The following is a 26,233-nucleotide window of genomic DNA, read 5'->3' on the forward strand; positions in this document are numbered from 1 at the left end:
ACTATTTATTTGACCAGAAATTAATTAGTTTTTTCGGAAAAGGGGAAATCGGAAACCAATTCTTATCCGCGATTGATCGATTCATAGACCTATATATAAAGATTTTTATGTACGTAAATTCTTTTTCAAGCTCTAAGGGGAGTCGCCTAAATCAATCTTTTCTGTCTAAGAAAAGTAATGATCTTTAGTTTTCAAAGTTTAGAAATAATACAAAATCATTTCTCGGATTTTCTTTAGAATGGGCTATTTATCACAGAACTATATTTTCAAGCAAGTATATGAAACAAAGCCATTTCCTGTTAGTTTCCATTGAGATAATGTTTCAAAAATCTTACATGGAAATAATTCAAGTCTGTTAGGTTTAATCATCTTATGTACATTTAAATAGATTGATTACCTATATATTTCTAGATTATGAACATAAAAATTGCAAAATAATTATTTTGAGACGAGAGTACTCTTATTTTTGATGTTCAATTACTAGATTCTAGCTCTAGATCTAAAAATTAAAATTATATGTTACATATGTTAGGGTTGAGAAAACAACAACTTTACTTCTTATAGCTACTTTACGAAACAACGCCTTGTTTCAACTTTAAAAAAAATTTTCACGACATTTTTTGTAGTTTTAAAAGATCTCCATGTCCAGTCTAGATATAATATATATAAGTCTATATTAGTGACAATGACGTGACTATTAAAACAAGAATAGGGTTTTAGAGACAGAACGAAATAGAAGTTGACGTAGACAGACGCTTTCATAACAACGTAGAAATAAGAAGCATTTTATAAACGGCTAGAAGTAGGTCACATTCGACGGTTCCCTTCATTGCTATTAAACTTGTTCGACATAGAGTCATAGTAGAGACACAGTTAGACGTAAACATAGAGTCGTAGTAGAAACACAGTTAGACGTAAACATAGAGTCATAGTAGAGACACAGTTAGACGTAAACATAGAGTCACAGTAGAGACACAGTTAGACGTAAACATAGAGTAATAATAGAGACTCAGTTAGACGTAAGCATAGAGTAATAATAGAGACACAGTTAGACGTTAACATAGAGTAATAATAGAGATACAGTTAGACGTAAACATAGAGTAATAATAGAGACTCAGTTAGACGTAAGCATAGAGTAATAATAGAGACACAGTTAGACGTAACCATAGAGTCATAGTAGAAACACAGTTAGACGTAAACATAGAATAATAATAGAGACTCAGTTAGACGTAAGCATAGAGTAATAATAGAGACACAGTTAGACGTAACCATAGAGTCATAGTAGAGACACAGTTAGACGTAACCATAGAGTCATAGTAGAGACACAGTTAGACGTAAACATAGAGTCATAGTGATCTACTGTTTGAGATCTGACCCAAGTTTTCGAATTTTTTTCTCTCATTATTTGAGTCCTGTGTGAGACTACCACTAAAAGGAGGCCCTGAGAGGCTGCCTTGTGTGACTATGCCTAAGGCCGGCCCCGCTTACAGAAAAATAGAAACAATGATTAAACAATTTATTCACTGAAAGTGATTGTGACATTACAATCATGTACGCTTTGTTTTAACATTAGAGATAACTATTACGTTGTCATTCAAAAGTTAAATATTAGAATAGAATTATTATAATTATTCCAAAACAAATCAGTTTTTATTTTTTTTAAGTTTATTATAGTTTAATTAGCTCATTATTAACAGAAATTAAATATTTTAAAACCATATATTTTACATTTCATTTTAAAGTTGTCAGCCATTGCTTGTTTCGTTAAAAATAAGGTAAACGGAATTGCTTTCTTTGTTTTTAATCATCTGCGAGAGCTTTCACCATGGCAACCATGCTGTCATAGTACTCCTCCCCAGTGGGGATAATCTGAGAGGCTGGCAATAAGAAACCAGTGGAGCTGGAGGCGCTGGGGCGTAGCTCGTAGCAGGTGGTGTAGATGTTGGGTTTACGACTCAGGACCCAGTCAGTGGATGAGCCAGAAGCAGCGTCTGTAGATCAGAAACAAGATATTAACATCTAGTGTAATGTATTGAGACCTTTGGAGGGTCGGTGGCTGAGCGGTAAAGCGCATGGCTTCCAAATCAAAGGTTCCGGGTTCGAACCCTGGTAAAGATTGGGATTTTGAATTTCGGGATCTTAGGCGCCTCTGAGACTGAGTCCACCCAGCTCTAATGGGTACCTGACATTAGTTGGGGAAATGTAAAGACGGTTGGTCGTTGTGCTGGCCACATGACACCCTCGTTAACCGTAGGCCACAGAAAAAGATTACCATACATCATCTGCCCTATAGACCACAAAGGTCTGAAAGGGAAACTTTAACTTTATTGAGGCCTTACAAAAGAAGAAGCGTACAGCATTTCTATGACATGTTGAAATATGGTATTGTGCTAATGCTAACCCTGCCACAGCGTTTATGAAAAGCACCAGCACACTATTTAACGCGCGACTTGTATGGATTATTTAGATGGAAACTTACTTCTGGTTGAAGAAACAAGAAGGGAATTACATAGTACATTGTTCTGTAACAAGAAGATAGAAGCGTCATTTGTCCAGCTTTAACTTTGGGAGATCGTAACCGTGGGCAGGCAATAACACTAAGAAGTGTTTTTTTTCTTTTTGTGTTTTTTCTGCAGGGGGCGTGGACTGGGACGAAGGAACGGCCAACGCAGTGGTAGAGTTATACAGCGTGTGAGGCGGAAGTCATCCCAAGGTCTTACAGTTACTGTTTTGTGATCTTCTACCAACCATTCCTTAATGTAAATAAACATCAGGTATCTAGCCTAGCTTCTTCAATGAGTCATCCCCTTTAAATATACACTAATATATTTAAAGACGACCTTCTGAAAACAAAGTATAGTAATTCTATAAGTTCAGAGAACTAAAAAAATGTATAGTAATTTTTAATAAGTAGAAAGAAAACCTTCTGAGAAAGGTATAGAAATTTTATAAGTTGAGATAAGATTTTATGAAAAAGTATAGTAATGCATAAAGAAAAAATCTACGGGACAAAAATATTGAAATAGAGAGAAGAGCTAATGATCTAACACTGTACGGATGTATTTATGCTGCTCAAATTAATGGAAAAGAATAAAGAGAGAGAGAGAGAGAGAGAGAGAGAGAGAACTTATAACTTTGCGACTTCATATTTGTGTAAGATATGGTAAGATGAATATATCCCCAGATTCAATAAAACGACTTCAGTAGAGTTGTGATGGTTGACTTACAATTGAGAAGTTGCCAGGCAGTGCCGTGAGTATAATGTGTTCCATGTCTTGCAATCAAAGCTTGCATCATCTTCAAGGTGACCTCATCCTAGGGTCAAACATTCAGAGTTACAATTTGTTAAGAGCCACTGATCTACTTAGATGTAAACATATATTCTTATCTGTTAGAAGCGTTTGTTTAAAAATAAATAAATAAATTGGCATTGTTTAATATATTCTCAACCTACTCTATAGGTTTGTTTTCACTCATAGTGAGATAATTTTACTATATATATATAAATATATCTGTGGCATTTTACGTATCGAGAGACGATCTTCTCCCTTTGCAACTTCTTGTGTGACTAAAGAGGCCAATCCTTGATACACAGCTGCGATCGCAGGTTGAGCATATGTAATCATCAGGCGCCGTTGCAATTTCTTCCTTCTTTCTGCTTCTGTTGTGTATGGCATCTGCAATCCGTGACCCTTCTTTTATGCTCTCTCTCTCTATATGGATTTATCCAGTGCCACCTCTTCCCAGCTGCTAGTGTCGATTTTGAAGAGCTTCATGTCGCGTTTGCATACATCCGTATAACGTAAAAGTGGGCGACCAGCGGCTCTCCTGCCTTCTATTAGATCGCCATACAGAATGTCCTGTGGAAGTCGACCTACTGGCATTCTACGGACGTGGCCAAGCAGTTGTCCTGGCACCCTGCTCTTTGTAGCACTTCCTCATTGGTTATTATATCTTGCCAACTTATTTTAAAGATCCGCCTTAGGCATCAGAGGTGGAGGACATTCAGCTTTTTTCCTGATATATATATATATATATATATATATATATATATATATATATATATATATATATATATATATATATATATATATATATAAAGTAGAATGTAAGGAATATGTATGTATGTACCTATATATATCCCGCATAGAAATCTAAACTGTTTGACCAATTTTGATAAAACTTGGCATAAATGTTCCTTAGATCATGGCGAAGACCGTAGTCCCTCCCACAACCGAAGGCCTTAAAATTAATACCTGAATTTATCTCTATTAAAGATCGAAACTTTTATAACCAGTCGGGTAAACCCGTTTTCGCAGTGTTTTGTTTTTACTTTAGTTGGACCATAGTGTTTACCCTCCATCCAGCTAGGGGATCTGGGGAGCGCTGTAGACTCCCCAACCGGGTTCACGGGCGAAGTCCTGACTCGAAGGGTTTGCTTGCATTCTGAGCTTCAGAAATCTCTTCAGGCGTTTACAACGCTTTTTACCTCATAGTAAGAAGGTCGCATTTAAACAAACATTAAAATAACAAGCAAAATATTTTTAAAAAAATAAATAAATCTTATCTAAGGGGATGAACTTTACATTTACAGCTATGCATCTCAATATTGTAGAGTATATTTCCTTTTTCGATTTCAAACAAAATAATTAATTACCAATTGACCAATGGTTAACTTTTTTTTTAAATCGAGTCATGTTTTGTTAGGCACAACAACTAATTGTGTTAAGTTTCAGCTTGATCCGAAAATGGGTAAGGGAGAAATTACTTGTTCAAAATGTTTACAATACAGACAGACAAACAGAGTTAATAAAAGCTTTGTAAAAAAGGATGATACGGGTCGATATTAGTTTTTTTTTTTGTTTTTTGTTGTTGTTTTTTTGCAATAAAAGCACACTTTTATCTTCCTAAAAAATGTCGCGGGTCAAATTAAGTATACTAAAGAAGGTGGCACTGTCATATACTATCATGCAAAGGACATCCTATGAAATATAGCGCACGTATGTAAGACGTTTTTCCACGGACCTTTTTATATTTAGTCACACAAAAGTTGTCAACATAAAATGTACAAAGATCAGACCACACAAGATAGTCGAAAAGAGTCACGTTAGTGTAGACGTTTGGAAATAGTGTTGCAGACGGTATACATTTGAAAAGGTCTAAGAAATATTGTTGCAGACGGTATACATTTGAAAAGGTCTTAGAAATATTGGTGCAGACGGTATACATTTGAAAAGGTCTTAGAAATATTGTTGCAGACGGTATACATTTGAAAAGGTCTTAGAAATATTGGTGCAGACGGTATACATTTGAAAAGGTCTTAAAAGCTACGTCTTTCACTTATTACTATTTAAATGTGTCAAACATTGGTAACATGTGGTCCCTATTTAAACATGGATTGACAGCTACTATGAAAATACAACTAGGAAAAAAATAAATTGACCGGTTTATAAGGTCGCCACATCCCTTAAGATGGTGCTCTCCACAGTTGTTCTAATCAAAAAATTTTAGAGGTAAAAAAAATAAATTTAAAAAGTCCAAGGCTCTACTTACCGTGACATGGGCATTGGCTGGTCTAGACACATACTCAGTATGACTGTATGGCACTAACACATACTGTTGACATACGAGAGACAATGAATGTAGACATTTGTATTTATTACCTTCCTTTGTGTTTCACCCTTTCGAAGAGTAATGTATGCTGTAAGGCCTTGGGCGTATCGGGGGGGGGGGGGGGGGGAGGGTGTGAACCCCCCTCCCGAAATGAAATTACCCCGAAAAGGGGGGGGGTCGGAATTTAGTGACTGATTTTTAGCGGCCCCCGAAAGGGGAAAAGACGCTATTAGTTTTGTGCGAAATGTCTGTCCGTCTGTCCGTCCGTCCCGTTTAGATCTCGTAAACTAGAAGAGATATTGAAAATCCGACTTCACAATATTTTAGACCATTCAAAGTTCTAATGCAACGGCTACTTTTTTTTTCCTGAAAGCGAAAATTCTAATTTTTAAAATCAATTATGCAAGCAGTTTTTTATAAGAAAAAGCTAATTAGTATGCATTATATGTTAGACCTAATTCAAGACGAATAGTAATCTTATAAACATCATTTTCGTGATCATTTATTCTATATTGCAGGAATAACTTATTCAGTTCGAACCTAGGGTCCCGGGTTTGAATCCTGGTGAAGACTGGGATTTTCAACTTCTGAGTCTACCCAGCTCTAATGGGTACCTGACATTAGTTGGGGAAAAGCAAAAGCGGTTGGTCGTTGTGCTGGCTGCATTACACCCTCGTTAACCGTAGGCCACAAAAACAGATGAACTTTACATCATCTGCCCTATAGACCACAAACTAGTTAGGCCAGGTTCACATCTAACTTTACATTCACTTTCACGTATCCTTTGATCTGCGGGACGGTTGGGGCACTACACAAGATCTGTTAACCTTCTTTCTCCATTCTTATCTCTCATTTGTCTTTGATATAATTTCATTCGGATGTTCTTTCTGAAAATATTGAAGCCTACCTGGGTGGACCACTGGTCGTGCGGTTTGCGCGCTGGACTGTCGTTTGGATTTATCGACGATCGAAGGTTCAAACCCTGCCTGCTCCCATCCCCGTCGTTCTGCGGGAGGTTTGGACTAGGAAGTAAACTATCTTCAACTCTGAAGGATTATCCGAATTATGTAAAACATTTTACTTCGGGGGCCGATTTGAGTTTGTGTTTCCACACAAACTATCTTTTGTAACCTTGTTTGCTTTGATATTGTTTATTTTAGAAGACATTTTAATACTAAACCATCACTTGCCCCAGCGCAGTCAAGGGGGTTTTGAGTTTAAAATCCCTTACAAGGGGGTTTTGCAGTTAAAACCCCTTCTTCTTTAAAATAAACAAACAAAAAATAATGTAAACGACAATTCCCCAATTCCAAGAGCAAGGAGGAGTTTTGATTTTAAACCCCCCTCCGAAATTTACGATAAAACACCCCCTCTTCAATGTAAAACATCAGTCACCAGATTCTATGAGCGTAGCCAAGAGGGGTTTTGTGTTTAAAGCCCCCCTTCAGCGGGGTTCGAAGCTAAAAATACCTCTTCAAAATAAAAGAAAAAGCAAATTACGCACTCAAAATTACATTAGCGTAGCCAAAGGGGGTTTTGATTTTAAACCCCCGTTCAGCGGGGTACTCCATTTCTTTTGTAATATGGCATGCTTTTATATAGCAGTATTTTTTTTATTAATAATAGAATTTTTATTAAAGCTTTCGAAAAGGTATCCACCAAAATTCTGCTTAGGGCCTCCATATACTGAAATCCGGCCTTGGATAAAGGTAGAGGCTGAAAGGGAGAGAGAGAGAGTGAGTGAGAATCAACTCTTAAACTTTCTATCCAGTAACACTGACCTGTGAGTAGCTGTGTACTGACAAGTAGAAGACAACATTGTTGGCTAGTTCATTAAATAGGTCTCTGAAGTTGGCAGTTTCAGGCTCCGAGAAAGCGGCAGTACCGCAATAGATGTCGCTGGAACAAGTCCTGGAGATACCAGTGGCTGCAGGAACAAAAACCCAGCTGATGAAGTAATTTTTTTTTAAATTGCTTTTGTTTGGGGTCTAACTTTGAATCCCAACCTCAGCTACATCGCGGCTTAACCCAAGCCTCGGAAAGACTTTGGGTGGGGCAGGGGGTCATTTGAAATCGTCGACATCTTGCAGCGCACACAGAGGATGGCATTCTGGGATATCCTGCGATGCTGCTGATCCCAAACTGAATCAGTTATTAGACGTTCTTTTTGCAACCACAGGACAGGAAAATCGCAGTGTTGGCGACAAGGTTACTACTTTATCTAGTGTCCAGTGGCATAGCTAGGGTGTCTGAAATTTGTTTTTACATTAAATATTACGCCATTATCTCATGTCATGATGTCCAATGTCAAAATTCAAGGGCCCCTAAAGAGGTCTACCCCCCCCCACCGCCCCCGGGCCCTCAGATCCTTACGTCACTGAGCTTGTCAGACATTTCATTTTCTACCAGATTTAAATGATTTTAATTTCTACTGAAGGTGGCGATCCATTTCATGCTCTTTATTGTTGCCTTTTAACAATATCCCTGGCATTCTTTTGTACTTTATGTTCATCTAATAATTCGTACACTTTAAAGCACATGATTAGAACATTCTACGTTCTCCTATTGATCGAAAATGTCTTTCTGATCTAATCTGATCTATTTATTTTATAAGAGAACAATCCCTTGCATAATCAAACATTGGCGCGACATTCCTATATCTATAGACAAAAATAGAAATGTGCCTAAACTATACTCACTGCCCCAGACCACGTCAAAGTTTCGGTTGAGGTCAACACCAGAACACCTGGAGCTGATGTAACGTCTGTTCTTTCTCCACATTCGGTTCTGCAAACAAAGCAGGCATGATCATTGAAATTATTAATAACAACACCCCTCCCCCCCCCCAAAAAAAAAAACACTTAAAAAAAACCTCTTAGGATAGGTCGCCTGATAATAAATAGCCTGCTCGTTGTGTGCATGGGAAGTGTAGATAACTGGTCTTCACAAATCTACAAGTAAGCCTTCAAAAAGGTTTTCTATGACATGGTCAGTTTACTTCCCTTGTTCAAACTGTTTCTATGTTAACAGTTAAAGAGAGTCCTTATGTGGCCAGCACAATGGCAAGCTGCTTGTGCTTCACTAAACCGAAGCCAGGTAGCTAGGAAACATGACATGTAACATATAATAATAAGAGCTCTAAGGTATCAATGTTACTTATGTGGGCGGGCTCTGGGAGAGGCGCTTAATCACGTGACCCTGGGTGGTGGTCCGGAGACCTGATAACAATACTGACTTGACAGCTATTTATATTTTTGATACTATGAAGTTGTTCTACATTTTGTTTTACGTGTAGCTATGTACTTACTGTGCTGAAGGTGTAGTCATAGCCATCAGGGTTGGACACCGGAACAACGTACCAATCGTATTTATCAAGCATAAGTTTGGCGTTAACGTCACCAGCTTTGTAGCCTTGGAGAATCTGGACATTAGCAAAGTAAGTGACACATAGCGCACGGTAATGTCAGTCAATAAACAGCTTTATATTTTTTTTTACCAAATATCAACTCACTATGTCAGAAACACATGTCTGTGTGTCTCATAAAAAGTTATTTTATTTTGTTTTCCCTTTTCCCATACTCGGATCAAGTTGAAACTTCGCACAACTGTACCTGACAAGACACGAATCAATCACATTAATGAACCAATAAGTTAATTAGTAATTAATGATTAATTATCTTGTTTGATATTGAAATAAAGAGAATAAAAGCTACTTAATGAGAGATGTGGATGTACATATGGATTTAATCCCATTATTACGTTTTGACATGTTTTTACTCCTACTTCCCATTCTCGGATCAAGTTAAAATTTTGCATAATTATTCATAGTCAATGACAATATACGAATCAATCCAAAAATTAACCATCTAGTTAATCAATTAGTATTAATTAATTGCGTTTTTTTATGACTGAAACGGGGCAAAACCATATCATTTATTTTCTGAAAAATGGAAGTAATTAGCGGTTCTTTCCCTTAGGTAAGCTGTGTTTTTTTTTTAAAACAATCTTTTTTTTTTCTTTTCCTAGTTAGTGTCACTGTGAATCACAGAAACCTGCTCCTTGTTTGCATTTTGATTTTTCATGATTCTGTCTAGATTCTTAAAGAAAGAAAATACAGCAATATGGAAACAAGAAGAAGACAAAGCGATGAGGAGAAATGTTGGGTGATATAATGGAACCTAAGGGGGAAAAAAAGAAAATTAAGAGAGGAAAATTTTGGGAGAGTTTTTAAAATAAATTAATTAATTAAGCAACGTCATAGATGATAAATTGAAAGAGGACTTTTGCCAACAAAGTATCTCAATAGTTAGAAAACAAACTAGTTTATTTTTTGGCAATTGAAATGCTGGCTGCTTTTTAAACCTGGTTAAAATAAAAAAATTCAGAACATTCTCGACACTTACATAGGCACCTAGAGTACTTCGTCAGAAGTGTTTCATTTGATACGACATTTTAACTTTAAAAAACACGAGGTTAGTGATTGTAAGTAAAACATGCATCTCTCTTTATGCTCTATTATTGTTTCACTTTAATATTTCACTTGAACCGATTGGTTCCTGACTGACCTTTTCCACTACCCAGAGAGTCGATGCAGGAGAGATCCATTCTCTGGCGTGTATCCCAGCTTCAATGATGATCACTTGCTTCTGATTGGCTGAATGACTTCCTTTGAGCTAGGAAGAAAGTACATTGAATTTAAAGGACGCTTATCCTTGTGACGAACCGTTTTGGCTCACTCAAGGTATCACTCAGGTCTAAGCATTTAATTAATTTATTTACTCGCTATTAATCATCAATAGCACTAATTTAGCGATCAAGCGCTAAAAACACGGCCACCACCCCTTCAATCCAACCCCATCCATCTTTGGCATCGATGTCACATTTTACTATCCCCACCTTGACACGTGCCACACTAGACTCTTGACAAGAGTACGCTCCCCTTTTCCTATCTTGGCAAACATCCGATGACCCCCCCCCCTCTTGTGGGGAGCGGCTGGTCAATTCAGAGGGGCCATTCAACTCGACACCTCGGGCGGCGGTCTCCCCGTTCGTCTAGCGCAAAGCCATTATCCAGTTGAGCTCTGATACCCCCCCCCTCCTTTCTATCCTCTGACCACCTGGCGAACTCCCTGGACTTTCAACTCGCGCCTTCGCGCGGTATCTATCACCCGGAAACGCCGTCACGGTCAAGCGAGGATCTCCTTGTCAAAGACGCCAGATAGTCTAGACCACCTTTGCATTTATCTCCCGCCACTCACCCCCCCCCCTTTTCTATCCACGTGTATATGGACAAACTTCATCGTCCGATCTCATTCACGCTGGAGAGCCCACAGGGAGCACATCTATCTCTTGCTTGAGCTCTAGACTATTTTCATTCCCTTATTTTACTTTGGATTGGTGGTATGTAACTTAGTAAAGTGCTTGAGAACCATTTTACTTAGTAATGTATATATATATATATATATATATATATATATATATATATATATATATATATATATATATATATATATATATATATATATATATATTTATATATATATATATATATATATATATATATATATATTTGTGCATTTATTACTACATTATTTGTGTACTTATTTGTGCATTCTTATCATGGATAATGTAAGTAGATTACTGTATACTTATATTTTATATCATGACCTTTATGGCTAAATGTTCAAGCCATTTGGACTAGAATTTATTACCAATTCTTACCAGATGTATTTAGCTCTTTAACTATTATTAATTTAACTCTGATATATTAGCGCTCGGTACGAGCTTCCAATATATTATCATTGATTAATTCCTTGGCAGGGAGTTATCAAAGCATTTCTGTAAACATGTCTTATTACTGAGTATGTACTTACTTGTGCTCTATGTTTACTTATGTGAGAGCATGGGCGAGTATCAGACGTTGATCTCCCCTTCCCCTTTCATCTCATTTATCTAAGCGATGTATGTACTTGCTACTCACCGTGATTGGTGAACGTCACTTGTATTACTTACCACACATCACTTACTACTGTTTGTTATTTCCCTTTATGGGAGTACCCGTTATTATTGTTACCTCCCTTGATGGGACACTTTATTCCCTTTGATATTTATGAAACTAGCTTATAGTTTCCTTACATCAGACTGAAGATGTCCTTCACGTAAAGGCATCTACCTCCCAGTGTTATCATTATGGCTAAACCGACGCACACCTCATATCATTGCAGCTTTTATCTATAGGCTACATCCGCCTGAAATCTTAGCAACCTAAAGCTGATAACAGATTTGCTAACACCAGATCTGTAGACATCAGTCCTACTCATCCTTCAAGAGTCTAAGTAACAACGCTAGCCACAGACTCGTCACTGGCGTGACTGATTGGTAGACGCAGCTTAGCTCTGCAACCATACAAGTTGAACTGCAACCGGAGCCTGGATCCACTACACCAGCCCACCAGCAGACAACGTCAGTACTAGCCACACCCGTCTCATCAGTGCGGCACCGGACCTAAAGCTAAGCAAGCAGCCTAATGACACTCAGACCACTTGGTTCTAATATCTGATGATGATAGTCCTATATATGTAAATACGCTAGATCCCATACTAGCAACTGTACAGCATTTCACCTTTCATTATCTTATGTTGTATAATAAACTGTACATAAGTTTACATCTAAATATAGTATTTGTTGCCTGCATTATAACGCTGTGCTTGTAGTTTATATGTGCAAGTAAGGATTCTCAAACTATAAAATCCCCTAGACACCCAAAACGGCCAAATCTTAATCCGACTTGTCACAATCCTAATCGGACTAATTTGTTTTAATTGCAGCTTTTTTTTTTGTTTTACAAAGTTTATATCAACTAACTCTGTCTGTCTTACTGTTTGTCTGGGGACATTCTTCCATACGATTTTTTCCCACTCTCAAAATCAAGTTGAAATTTTACAACATTATTTAAAGTTGAAGACAATACACGAATCCATAAAAAAATTGACCAATTAGTTAATCAATTAGTGGTAATTTATTAATTTTTTGTATTTTATAGAAAAAGGGAGATAAACTTTGCAGTGTTGAAATATGACAGTGATTATGTGGTGCATTCAGTTATATAAGCTTTTTTTTTAGTACTTTTTTCTTTTATTCTGGTTGTTCTTGGTAGGTATTCATATGGATGTTTCATTATGTTTGTGTTGTAAGCGGCTGTTTTTGTTTTAATGTTTAATACTTCTGTTCTTTTTCTTGCCCACGTGTTCGTCTATCCTTTCCACTGAGAAACAACCGAGTGGAACAACCGCTCCAGGCCTCGTGCTTGAGGTGGGCCCAGCGATAGTGAAAACTTAGTGTCACTGTTTTCTGTGTGTGACTTAGAGGGAGTACGTGGATTTGAGGCTGAAGGTGGTTGAGGTTTCCTGTGTGTGACTTGTAGGGAGCTTATTTGGATTGATCTGGGAATAGAAAGAGAGAGAGAGAGAGAAAGAGAGAGTGAGAAAGAGAGAGAGAGAAAGAGAGAGAGAGAGAGAGATCTTTCTGTCGACTTAAGACTAGACTAGGACTTCGTATGGGCATGAAATGTCTCGCCAGCGTTCCAATCCCTAGACAATGGGCCTGCCATACGCACTGGCAATGCCTATTTAGAGGCGGTTTCTGGTAGGCTCTACGCCGGAGGAATTCCAGCTACCCGTCGCCTCAGCGTGGCCCTTCGGTGGAAACGTCTAGAGGGTGGAGACTAGATAGGCTAAGTACGAGTAGTGAACCAGGCCCGGCCGGGCTTCCCTGTGTGAGCTTTTGTTTTTTTTTTCTCTCACTCGGGGTTGGGATGGAAAGAACGCCCGGAACCCAGTCCAAAAGTCCGCCACGCCGTTCCACATGGGGGCCGTCATCAGTGTCCCGTTAGCTGGAGTGGCGGTCCCTGCACGGAACAGTGGCGGTTACAGTATAGGAATATGAGACAAGCTCCCCGCAGTCAGCACTGTTCTCGACCACTTCTAGCGAGTGGGACCCAGGAACAGGGACGGTGCGCTGTGTACACGGCACGGCCCGGTCCAGTCAACGGATATGGCCGTCTACCGTTGGGAGCCCTCGGACAGGACAGGGGTGAAGAGCCCCATGTCCAGGCCTGGTGGTTGGATTTCTAACCATTAACGGGATAATGGCGCCTACGGCGCCGACGCCATACTGGACTTCACTGAAGGTAGGCTCTACGCAGATTGTCGAATGGCCTTAGCATAATAAGACGTCAATTTGCCACCAAAAATAAGCTACATGCAAAGAATTAAGCGTCTGAAGCATAAGGCGAGCATCGCATTTCTGATCCACGAGATATAAAAGAGAAATGAAACTGGAACTTGTATTTGGACTATAAAAGAATTATTTTAGAAAGTTTAGTCAATTCCATGGTCGAGTCTATGGTGTCAAAGAAAACATGTTATGTTGATTTCTAAGATTTTGTTAATATGACTAATTGCATACAGAGTATTGTTCGAACTTTAATTTGACTATTATATTCTAAAGTTTGCTAAATTTGTTTTGTGTGTGTATGTGTGCGCGTGTGTTTTTAAGAAAAGAGATGTAATAGTATTGATGAGCAGACTCACAGGTGTGTGTGTGTACTGTCTGAATTGGGGGGGGGGGGGACCATTCAAGACAGACTCGTTGTACTAATGAGTTGATAGAAGGGTTCGTTACTTCTGGTTGCTTATATTGAATGAGTTTTTTTTTGTTGTTATTTTGTTATAGTGTCAAAAGTAGACCGGGGATCTATATAAAGGCTTGTAGTTTATGAATAAAGATAGTTGAGATGAATTGCTCTAAGAATGAGTTGCGTCTCTTCGTTGAGTTTCTGTATGACGATCAGGGGAACAAAACAACAACAACATAAAAACGTTGCTTTTGCAACTACCACATGACGTTCAGTGAACGATTGAATGTAGTTCTTGGCCATATGCCTATGATAGGCTTATAGTATACATAATGTCAATAATCCTTTCAGTTAAACTTACATAGCTGAATCTTAAGGAATAAATGTAGCAAGTGGGCGTGATTGTTCAAAGAATAAAAATTGTAAAAGTAATAGTCAATAAATCAATTTTATGCAAATTTTACAAACTTCTAATGTAATAAACATTTGTACAATTAGTATGCATGTTATTTAGCGTGTTTAAGCTTCTACAGATGCAAAAAAATTCAAACTTAAGGCCCAACGTAACGTACTTATGGAAGTACAAACGCTTAAAATAATTGTAGCATCAAAATGTGATTTAAAACTTTAAAGCTTTTATAAGCTATATGATAAATAAAGTATTCATAGCAAAAGTAAAAAAAAAAAAAAAAATAAGGCCCAAGGATTCCTATTATGATAAAGCTAAAATTGACTAGCGCAAATTCTGAGGTTTCCTATTTAACAGAAGAAAAAAAAATATCTTGCTATTTACCTGAAAGTGGTACATTGTGATAGATGACGTAAGAGTGGACCCCGGTATGCAAAACAAACAAAAAATTGTTTCGAGAGCCATGGGTTAAGGTGAGGGTATGCTATAAGAGAGTTCAATCGTCATTCCTTGGCCGGGAAATGGCTATATTTCTCACAATTAGGGGCCAACGTGAAATTTTTTAGGAAACCCTCAAATTTCACTTTTGGTGGCCTTGATGTCTTTACATACATTCTAAGATCCGTAGAAGATGTCATGATTTTGGGGCCTTTGCTTATACATACAGACGTGACATAATTAAAATTATAATTGTGCTAGATATGTCCTGACTAACCGTTTATAATGCCCTTATCAGTTTTCTAGTGCATGTTGGGTCTGTTTAGAAAACGAAAGGAGGTAGAGGAACTAACATCCTTATAATTTGTAACAACAGGAAGTCCCACAACTCGAAAACCTCTGGTATCTACCTAATCTAGGGTAATAAACTTAGAATAATTTATCCCAGCTGAAGGAAAAACCCACGCGCGTGAGTATGGAACACCCACGCGCTAGGGTAAAGAAATAACCATGACGTTATCTAACACGTGTTAGCTTGGCGGTCTCTAGGAATAATGGTTAGAGGAAGCTTTTGGAGAGGAGTTAAGGAAAGGGTTTGATAGAGCGGATTTAGAGAATTTAGTTGTGGTAAAAATGTCATAGAGATAGGTTGTGTATTAAGGCGTGTGGAATTGTCTAGTCCTGTATATATTTCTCCAGTTGTGAGATTAGTATTAATCTGAATCTAATTGTTAACGAGCTTTGAAATATGTTATTCATTTGATACAGTTTTATTTTGTATATTCTGTATATTACAGTGATTCCTAGTTTTGAATTAAAGTTCTGTATTTAAGACCTTAAGACCTACTTGTTTAAAACTTTTTTAGATTAGTTTTTTATTTCAATTGTCGTGTTTGTGTTTGTAATGTTATTACAGCGCCTTGAGCCTACATTTTGTTTGTTAACAGCGCTTTATAAATAAAATTATTATTATTATTATTTGAATTGAAAGGATATTCGTTATATTGAATTCATAAAGATCTAGAAATAATATCTACAGTATTCCCAGCATGTAACAGAAGAAATAAATCTTCAGAAGCAGATATTGGCAAACTCAAGTAAAATACATACCGCCACATAATTGACACATTCTGCAAAGAAATACATCCTGTGACATCTGGCTATACTATTATGCCATTACGTTTCAAACACAGAAAACAGTTGTGAAAAACAATAAAGAAGCTTTTATCATACTGTCATCTCAGATCACTAGCGGATCCAGAACTTTGGAGTGGGGGAAAGGCGATTTTTTTTTACCAAACCCTAACCCTAACGCCCAGTAAACCCTAGCCCTATGCGTCAACGCGCGTACAGTATATATATGTATATATATATATATATAATGAATATGAAAGCTGTGATTTCTAAAAATAAATTGGATCCCTCCCCCCACAAAAAAAGTTTATGGTTGGGGGGGAGGGGGGATTGATGACATTGCCACTTCCCCACCCACTAAATCGGCCTACTTACTAAAGGGTAGGGCGAAATAATCTAAAAATAGTTTGAAATATAAATAATTAGTACATATTATTAATATAACTAATACATTCGTATACAAATTGTACGATGTCTTTACTAAAATTCGTCCCCCCTTTGGGTGGGGGGAGGGTCGGACGAGTGGGGGGCGATCGCTCTACCGCCCCCTCCCCCGGATCTGACAGTGTCTCAGATTCTTTCGAAATGAATTATTCCTTCAAGAGTATGCATGCAATTTTAAAGATAATAGCCTAAACTATCGCGACCTGTCTGGTGACATGTATGCACTACGCAAAACAGCAGGGTTTCTGTCCAGGACTTTTGCAAGAGAGGATTTGAGCCTCTCAAGCCCTCGCTCAAATGAATTTGATAATGATCATGATCAAAGACAACTCACCTTGAGGTAAGTTACAACCCTTCCTTCGTGGGTGATGTAGTTAAGGTTGGACACCTGGACATTGTCGGGGTAAGTGTCTCTCAGCTGGTTGACGTAGCTGACAATCTGTGGAACAATACACTCAGTTAACAATCTTTAAAAGTTGGAACTCGAGATCTAACCCTTGCACTGTAGACCCTTCACTGGCACAAAGCATTTTCAACAAGAAGAAGAAACATAACTGTGATACCTATAGAACAAAAGCGTATCATTAGGTCCTACGTTTGTTCTTCGGTCAATCGAGTCGTGCATGTTGATCAGGAAAAAGAAAAGAGGAATGAAGCAATGATTTTACGAGAAGTTTTGTGCGGAAATAGATTTTGAAATTATTATTTGAAGAAGCTCAAGAAATACAAGAACTAAACCTCACATTTCTTCATGTCACTCGAAGAAAGATGGGTGCGAAAATTAATAAAAGAGTGGCCAGTGGAAAGATGATTACCCAGTAGAAAGATGAGTGTCCAGTGGAAAGATGAGTGCCCAGTGGAAAGATGAGAGCACCAGTAGAAAGAAGAGTGTCCAGTAAAAAAGATGAGTGCCCCTAGTAGAAAGAAGAGTGTTCAGTAAAAAGATGAGTGCCCCAGTAGAAAGAAGAGTGTCCTGTGGAAAGATGAGTGCCCCAGTAGAAAGAAGAGTTGTGCAGTGGACAGATGAGTACACCAATGGAAAGATGAGTACTTCAGAGGAGAAATGAGTTTCCCAGTGGAAAATCGGATGTTTCGGTATCCCTGAGAAATACCAGATGTCCCAGTGGAAAGACGGATGACCCAATGGAAAGACGGGTCACACACGAGAAACACATTTAAATAATGGACAAGCAATCAACAAACACTATTTAAATAGTTCTAAAAATGTTTATCCTAAATTATAAACTCTTTCGACAGCTTCAAATATAATTAAATCGGCCTTTAAAAAGTGAGTGATAAACAAAGACTTACCCTGGTATATGTGTGGTAGTTGGTGTGGTCAATGACGGTACGACTTACTTGACGTCTTCTGTCCACTTCATCATCTGGGGTACGCTCCTCGCCTGCCTCAACTAACCTAAACGCAAAGAATTGTTAAGAGTATACGAATGAGATAAATACATAATTGTTCATGCTTTCCTTTATTATTAGAAAGTATTAAATACTAACTGTATTGCTGTCGGACAATAATTCTTAGGCAAATGTTACAAACTTTAAATAAGATAAACTTTTGTGTTATTAGAAATCAATTGCTAGTAGCTTTGTAGTCCCCACCGGGCTAAAAGGAGCGCAAACAATGCTTCGTGGTTATCGACCTGCAGTACAAGAAATTTTGCGTTCTAAAACCGCAGACCCCTCTCCTAACCCCCCTTTAAACATTAATATATATATGGTTAGTTCGGTCGTGGTTCAATGATGACCACTTTTGTCATCCAGGGGGGTGAGGGTTCCACACTGCGGCTTTGTGCCTCCTCATGTGGCTGGTGAGACCTATGTGAGCCCGGAATGTTCGGCTGCGCACTGGGCAGCCAGATCTTGTGTCAGTTGCATTGATTTGATTTTTTTTCTGATGCTTTTCTTCTGTCAATGCTGTTCCCTTGCTCGGTGCAATTTTCACGCCAGTTTTCACAGCGATGCGACAGATGCTCTATCGTCTGCTCTCGTCTCCAATCCCTAGGTGGCAGGGTCAATATGTAATGCCTTCAGAAACGCTTTGAGGGTGTCCCTGAATCGTTTTCTGTGTCTGTCTTGTGCTCGCTTTCTTTCCTTAGCTGGCCATTAAGGAGTCCTTTAAGGATGCGCGAGTCTTCCATTCTGCAGACGTCGCCTGCCTATCTCAATTGAGACTGCATTAGGATTGTCTGGATGCTTTTCAGATCCGCTCTTCTAGCATTCAGTATTTTCCTTAAGCAGATAATGTGGAAGTGATACAGTTTTGTGTGTGTGTGTGTGTGCATGTCTTCTGTTTACTGTCCACGTTTCTTAGGCATGTGTGGTATTAAATGCGGCTTATCGCTATAAATATTGTTTACAAAGCTTATATGTTTGTCTGTCTGTTTTCCTAAGTTGAGGGGTCCCAAACAGAGGATGAATATTCTAATATTGGCTTAAGTTTAAAAGCATATTACTCGGGAACATTAGAAAATACCCCTTAGATGGAATTTATCTAAAATATTTGTTTACTCTAATGTAAATATTTTTTGTCTCGGAAGGCAATGGATACGCCCAGATGAGTTACTTGTTTTGGTTACGTCTTGAGACGGGGCAGAATCTGGTGTGGCTAATCAATCCAATTCTTGAGCGGCAGACTTTGCCACAATTCATGCATGTGTATGCATCTGATTCAGGGCTAGCGGACAAGGCAGCTTTCTTTTTTTTTTCCTCTTGATTAAAGCCGCTTCATTTCTTTTGCTCTCGGTGAGGATCGTCCCAGCACTCACAGTCTGTCTCCATGCACTCCGGTCTTTGGCTATTTCTTCCCACATACTTTCGTTGATGTCTGTGGCTCTCATGTCTCGCTTGCAGACATCTTTATAGGTTAGTCTAATGTTTACGTTTGAAGAAATGTGTATACGGGTAACACAAGGGAGCACACAAGAAATGGCAGGGAATTCGTAAAATATTGATTTCCATTTCAGTTCGCTCCCTTTGATTTAAAAAAAAAATGTACCGGTACATTGTGTACGGATAAGAACATTGGTATTAAACGAAAAATATATTTAAAAAAAAATACAATACCCCTTTATACAACTTATAAAGCGATTATTTAGCTCTTAGTAATTAATGTTACATTTTAGAAAAAGGAACATTTTTTTACCTCGCCCCCTCCCCCAGAGAAAAAAATCACGTAGAAGCGTATGTATAATGTGAAAGACTTTCTTATATTTTAATGAGAAATATTTAGATCTAGACTCACAAGACGATGCGCAGGCAGAACCATAACAAGATATTTCAAGATATTTTCTACTCCTGTAACCAAATTTAAATTGATATTTTTTTTATACTTTGAAAAAATTATAACGGTCAAACTAGAGTTTCTCCGATGTAGCCAACGAGCTAGTAATTCTTTTCCCAACGATAAACATCAACTGTCAGATTTCTAGAGACATCATTAGAGCCTTTTTTGAGAACCGTGTCCACCAATGAATGCCCGGTCTGATTAGAGGTATTGTAATACTGCATATTTGCATAAAATGATGTGTTCTGTCCCTTTTCTTAAATGAAATTGCAGTTTGACTCTGGACTACATAATTGAGTCCGAATGGGTAACTGAAAGTTAGTGTGTATTATAACACAAATGAATATATTTCGTATTGTGCTCTTATACAAAAAAAAAACTCTACCAATCACATGAGACTCACTTCTGAACGTTATCGCTCATAGTACCATATGTGATGCCCTGTCCATCGAGGCTTTTCTTAAACACATTGATCAAGGTTGGGGGAACGAGAACTGTGGCGTTCTGGTTTGTCCTTGGCTCTCTCCAAAAGTCGATCTAATCACATGAAAGATTATTAGATAAATAGTTGTTTGTTTTTATTTAAATTATACCAACTATAACTAAATTTCTTTTTTTAGCGGCCCCCGAAAGGGGAAAAGATGCTATTAGTTTTGTGTAGCCTGTCCGTCCGTCTGTCCGTCCGTCCCGTTTATATCTCAGAGACTAGAAGAGAAAATGAATATCGGACATCATGATATTTTAGATCATTCAAAGTTCTGATGCAATGGCTACTTTTTTCTTTTCCGAAAATAAACCATCTAATTTTGTAAATTATAGTTGCAAGCAAATTTTTTAATAAAATGACAACACTTTTCAATGAAAAACCGAGGTTACTTTGATTTAAAAGGTCATGGGCTTCTTCACTAATAACTCAAGCTTCATTCATTGATTCGCGCATTGGTTCAAAAAAAATTGCATCTAAGGTCACAATGGTAAAGTGTCAATGGTTCATTGTAAAATATATTTTCCATTTATTAACTAACTCATTGAGTTTTGATACGAACTTTGATTAAGTTTTAAAAAAACGAACTACTTTTATAGCGCGCTGTGTTGACATATCCTCCTTATAGGGGCCTATACTTGACAGTCTAAATAAGACTAAATAGAGCCAAGATCTAGATATATTTATAATAAATGTATCAATAATTTGAACAAAATTTTAATTATTAAGGCAATAACTTAGTTCTAGACCTAGACTTGTATCTTGAATCTAGATTTAGATCTAAAACTAGGTCTAGATCTAGCTAGATCTTATCTAGTTTGTATGACAAATGACAAATGAGATATTAATCTTTATTATGACTGGTCCAAGTAGACCTACTCAAAGACTTTCAAGTCATTTCTAGCTAGCTCAGTACCTAACTATAATAGTTTGACAATATTTTTTTCGTGTTGCCAATTTATCTCATTTTGTAAGAAGAATAAATCTTTTTTAGTTTCACTTTATTACATGTAACATGTTATTAATTTTGAATGTATGGATAAGGTTAATAATTATTATTTTAAAAAAAATATAAGTGTACGCTAAATGAATACATGGAGATGCTGTGGCTGAGTGGTATAGCACTTGGAACCAGAAGTCCCTTTCGGGGGCCGATTTTGAGTTTGTGTTTCCACACAAACTGTCTTTGTAACCTTGTTCCATGATGTATTTAAGAAAATAAAAGTAATTTTAAGGCGATAAAGTGTAAGCCTAATTACAGCTTTAAGATGGCTTATTGGCTACAGACTTACGATTTTGAGCTTCGGAATTTTTAGGATGCCCCTTAATCGAGACCATCCGATATAGAAGACCTGAACACTGACCTGTGACGTGGCGACCAGCTATTGGTCTAAACTGCCCACAGGTTGCGACCTTGCAGGTCAGTGTTTAGGCCTTCTATAGCGATTGGTCTCACCTGAATGCAGATATCTCTACCCAGCAATGAACAAACTTGTAGAAAATGAAATAGAAAGGTCGTTGTGTTGACACTTTCTTATAGGGACTCAGATTCTAGTCAAAAGGTAGTCAAAGGTAGTAAGCACAATTCAAAAGACTCAAATATAAAAAAAAAATGAAATAATTTATTTTGAGGTAAGTAGCAGTTTGGCTGAAGCGTGAAAAGCTAAGTCGATAGAGCGTCACTTCAACAACGGGAATGTCGAGGGTTCGATTTCCATGCTTACCTTTAATTTTTTGTTCTATCTCTATTTTTACATGACAAAATTTGAATGTTTCCTTTACTATATTATTACTATATTATTTCACAAATTATTTGGATGGCTGCCCTGTCGTGCGGTATGCGCGCTGGACTGTCATTCTGTCCTCTCGATGGCCCCAGGTTCCAACCGGCTGCCATCCCCCGTCTTCCTGAGGTAGTTTTGAACTAGAATATAGATTATCTTCAACTTTGAAGCTACATCCGAAACATGTAAAACAATGAACAAACAAACAAACAAAAAAAAAAAAAACGACGAATTAATAAAATTTTTAAATTAATTTCTTTTTATTTCTTTCTTTTTTTTTTACTTTTTTTTAAATATGCAGAGTACTAAGGGAGGTTAATTACAGTTTAGGTCACTTTTGGAAAATTCTAAAAAAAAAACAAAAAAAAATCATAAGTACTTACATCAACAAATCGTTCACTAAACTCACGCAGGAACTGAATGTCATCGTAACCTCTGGAGTACACAGCCAGGAGCTGGTAGCTATACACAATTAGAAGAATTTTATTTTTTAAATGGATAATACAGTCTAGTATAATTGTACATATATTTTCACATTTATTAGCAAATCCATAAAAAGCGGATATTATCTACATAGTGTAGTGTACAGAAAATTGAAAATTACAGCGGTTTGAGAGCATTTTAATAAACCATATAATAATTTTTGTGGATTTTTCATATAATATTTTTGTGGATTTTTCATATAATAATTTTTTATAGATTTTTCCTTTAATAATCTTTATGGTCTTTTCAGATCTGTGGATGTATCCTTCCAGGCTCTCCGGAGAGATGTCAACTTATGGTTCGAGATGATCCGCTTCCCTTTTCTAAACCATCTGACCCGGGAAAGGATTTTATCCTGTGGCCAGGATGATGAGTTAGCGCTTCACCGACCCCTCTGTCTGGAGTCCCCCCCACCCTCTGCGACTAGATGATCATTTATTCACATCCGTCTGGTCATGGGACACGGTCCCTTAAGCCAACGACATGGGTTCCTCCTCCCGTGCGAGGCCGGAAATTTTTATTCCACGGCCTTTGTAAGTGACCACCAGCTTTCTCGTTCTGAAACAACATTTGATTAGGTAATTTCTTGTCTGTCAGAATAGACAGTATAGAAGGACTTCTTAAGGCGCCATCTTGCTTTAACTTTAAGTTACAAAACGCAGGTGTTAGAGGGTAGATGTCTCTTCCATTGAGACCAAAACTTGGCTGACTCAAAATTATAAAATTTGTTTTATAAACATTTACGGCTACACAATTTTTATTATTAACATCTTTTTCCCTAATTTATAGTTATATTTTTTTCTACAAAGTTTATATTAACCCTGTCTGTCTGTCTATTCAGTCTGTCTGTCTGGTAAAATGTTTGTACGCGTTATTTCTCCTAACCCATTCTCGGATCAAGTTTAAAGTTCGCAAAATTATTCATAGTTATAGACAATACGCGAATCAATAAAAAAAAAATAACCAAAAAGTCAATTAATTACAGGTAATTAATTATTTTGTTTGATACCCTCAAGGGAAATTAATCCTTCAGGAATCACATATAAAGCTAAATATGAAGGGAATCGTCCCTTAGATAATTGAGCGCGTTATTTTTTCCACACCATTATCAGATTAAGCTGAAACAATTATTTATTGTACCGAAATATGAATCAATCAAAAATTAACTAATTAATTATTGGTAATTATTTATTTTGTTTAATATTGAAAGATATCATTGTTAGTGTGAAGTTTTTATCCTTGGACAAGCGTTGACTTTTTAGAGTTTTTTTTTAATTTAATTATAGTAAATAGTTAATATTGTTTCTACATATGTGGTTGGTTTCAATGGAATAACATATACTCTAAAAGAATTTTCTGAAATAGGTTGAACTATTATAAATTTTTCTAAATTTTCAACATTTGAATGTAATGTTGTAGAATAAAATGATGAAATTGAGTTTTAATAATATTACTTAATAAAGTATATATAAGCAGGTCTGAATCAATACAAATAGTAGGAATATGTCGCAGTAAAAAAAAACGACATAAACTAATTTGGATATAGGTTTTATCCCCAAAAACATGACTTCTCGTGTCTATAAAATATTTTATTTTCTATATTAATTTAGAGAATAAATTACAAAACAATAACCGATTACCAATGAAGAGATTATGAACTAAGTACAAGATTATAAAGAGTCATAAAGAAATAAACTGATAAATAGCTTACCCATCAAAACTCAGTTTTTCACACTGACCTGCATATACTGCTAGCAGCAGCAGTACCCATGAAATGGTTGCCATGCTAAATAACAAACACACATATTACACGCTAAATAAATTATTACGAAGCCAAATAAAGTATTTCAAGCCAAATATATTATTACAAGCCAAATATAATAAATTCTTTCATCCATTGATTGACAATAATTCAAATCGTTGCATCTTATGCTAACATGAAAGTATATTAAAGAATTTTTGTGTCTTGTTGTTTGTGTATGTGTCGTATACAAAATGAACCAATTAAAAAGAAAGTTTTCTGCCAAAACATTATTTTAATATAAGAGGCCTAATTTGTGCAGTAACCCTGAAGAATTAGCTCTAGCTAATTAACTTTTCAATATATTTTTAATCTCTTAAATTGGTATAAGAAAGAAATAGTAACTGTTGTACTACTCTCTTTATCATTTCATTATTTGTTAACTAAAAAGAAATATTTCAAAAGTAGCAAATGGACAAAAACTGTGAAAGATCTATAAGATTTTAACCAGAATGCACCTATTAGTTTGGTCCTCGTCAGTTTCCGCAATGCTTTGGCCGTATTTATATGAATAGATCAAAGCTGTGAGCTACTTCTGTGGACAACTCCTAGGTCTGCTGTAAGATGACATAATGGTGTCGTAAATTGTCTCAGACATATGTGCTTGAACTGGATAAGAGTTACAGCGTCTCGTGCAACGGGAGAAACAGTGTTGGGTGTAAGGTTAAGGTCTAGATTACAGCATCCCCTTTTAAAAGTAGGCTAAGTAGGCTGTCCTAGACTGTAGCAAAACAATAATAGAAACACAAAAAGGGGGATAAGATTGCCAAGGGGAGCAAACACGATAAGGAGTATAAGATTATATTATTATAGCGAACGTGTAATAAAAGTGCCATAACTTTGTCACAGGCGATGTCGTGTTACTCTTGTGAATATAACCGTCAAAGACTCGCACTATTTATTCAACCGCGCATTCAATAAAATATTGAAGTAATCCGTTTGGTCAGTACGCTTTGCATGAGTGATGACATCACAGCACGTGTGTCATCATATTTTCCTGCCATTCACGCTTTCTTCGTAATAAGTCTTTTCATCAAGTCCGAAGACTAATGAAGAGTGCAGTATTTCATGTGGATACGCAGCCCCAGCTGCGACCTACATATTTTGCCACATCCGTCCGCAGGTGTTCGATTTAGATTCTCTTTTTAGCGTCTACGTCAGTAGTGGATTTTCTTTAGGTCTCAAATGTGTAACCCGCTGCCTTTGTAAGTGATCTCTAGCTGTCTCTTTCTGAAGCCTCCTTCGGTCAGGTGCCCTCTTCTATGTCAGTTAACACAAATTGGCGCCTAAGCTTGTCTTTAAAGCGTTACCGTGTGGCATCGCTGTCAGGCGACCACCTTTCAGGTCACAAAAAAAAAGACTGCCTTAGGCATAAGGTCGTCTCCTATACGAGATACGTGCCCTGCCAAGTGTAACTGTCGGACTATAAGAAGTCCCTCTATAGTCACTACTGTCGAACCGGCGTTTGCAAGAACATCTCTGTAGGTATTGCGGTCTTGCCACCGTGTGTCCATGTCTTCGGATACGAACTAATGACATAACAAACTGTGTTTGTGTGTGACCTGATCTGTGTCTGATATCTAGTCTGCTTAAAAGATATCCTCGTCACCATAAGCATATCTACACAAGGTACCTCTGATTTCAATATTACTTTTATATTAAGGCAGGGCCGGTCCTAGCATGTTGTGAGGCCTTTGACTAACGTGTGAA

General features: G+C 37.2%; 1 protein-coding gene across 2 annotated transcripts; it reads right to left on the reverse strand.

Annotated features, from left to right (window-relative positions):
- Positions 1–1,647: 1,647 nt before the first annotated feature.
- LOC106052454 (carboxypeptidase B-like) lies at positions 1,648–25,005 on the reverse strand. 2 transcript variants are annotated; one of them, XM_056011398.1, is made up of 13 exons: positions 24,982–25,005; positions 24,434–24,508; positions 22,623–22,701; positions 20,375–20,508; positions 17,985–18,090; positions 17,008–17,112; positions 10,179–10,286; positions 8,921–9,034; positions 8,313–8,400; positions 7,395–7,540; positions 5,554–5,616; positions 3,228–3,315; positions 1,648–1,991 (listed from the first exon to the last, which is right to left on the reverse strand). In XM_056011398.1, the coding sequence occupies exons 2-13, from the start codon at positions 24,505–24,507 to the stop codon at positions 1,801–1,803; spliced, it is 1,296 nt and encodes a 431-aa protein (XP_055867373.1). In that variant the 5' UTR covers position 24,508; positions 24,982–25,005; the 3' UTR covers positions 1,648–1,800. The 2 variants fall into 2 exon arrangements, with proteins under 2 accessions (XP_055867373.1, XP_055867374.1); XM_056011399.1 differs by having other exon boundaries at positions 24,972–24,991.
- Between the last annotated feature and the right edge of the window lie 1,228 nt (positions 25,006–26,233).

This window comes from Biomphalaria glabrata, chromosome 14, assembly GCF_947242115.1.
Source record: "Biomphalaria glabrata chromosome 14, xgBioGlab47.1, whole genome shotgun sequence".
NCBI classification, from domain to species: Eukaryota; Metazoa; Mollusca; class Gastropoda; family Planorbidae; genus Biomphalaria; species Biomphalaria glabrata.

What these genes read in the sequence shown, in the direction of transcription:
- LOC106052454 (XM_056011398.1), bottom strand. Translation starts at nt 24,507, where the DNA reads ATGGCAACCATTTCATGGGTACTGCTGCTGCTAGCAGTATATGCAGGT. An exon ending in ATGAGCGATAACGTTCAGAA is followed by an intron (nt 18,091 to 20,374) that starts GTGAGTCTCATG and finishes CTTTGCGTTTAG; the next exon opens with GTTAGTTGAGGCAGGCGAGG. An exon ending in TGCCTGGCAACTTCTCAATT is followed by an intron (nt 1,992 to 3,227) that starts GTAAGTCAACCA and finishes TCTGATCTACAG; the next exon opens with ACGCTGCTTCTGGCTCATCC.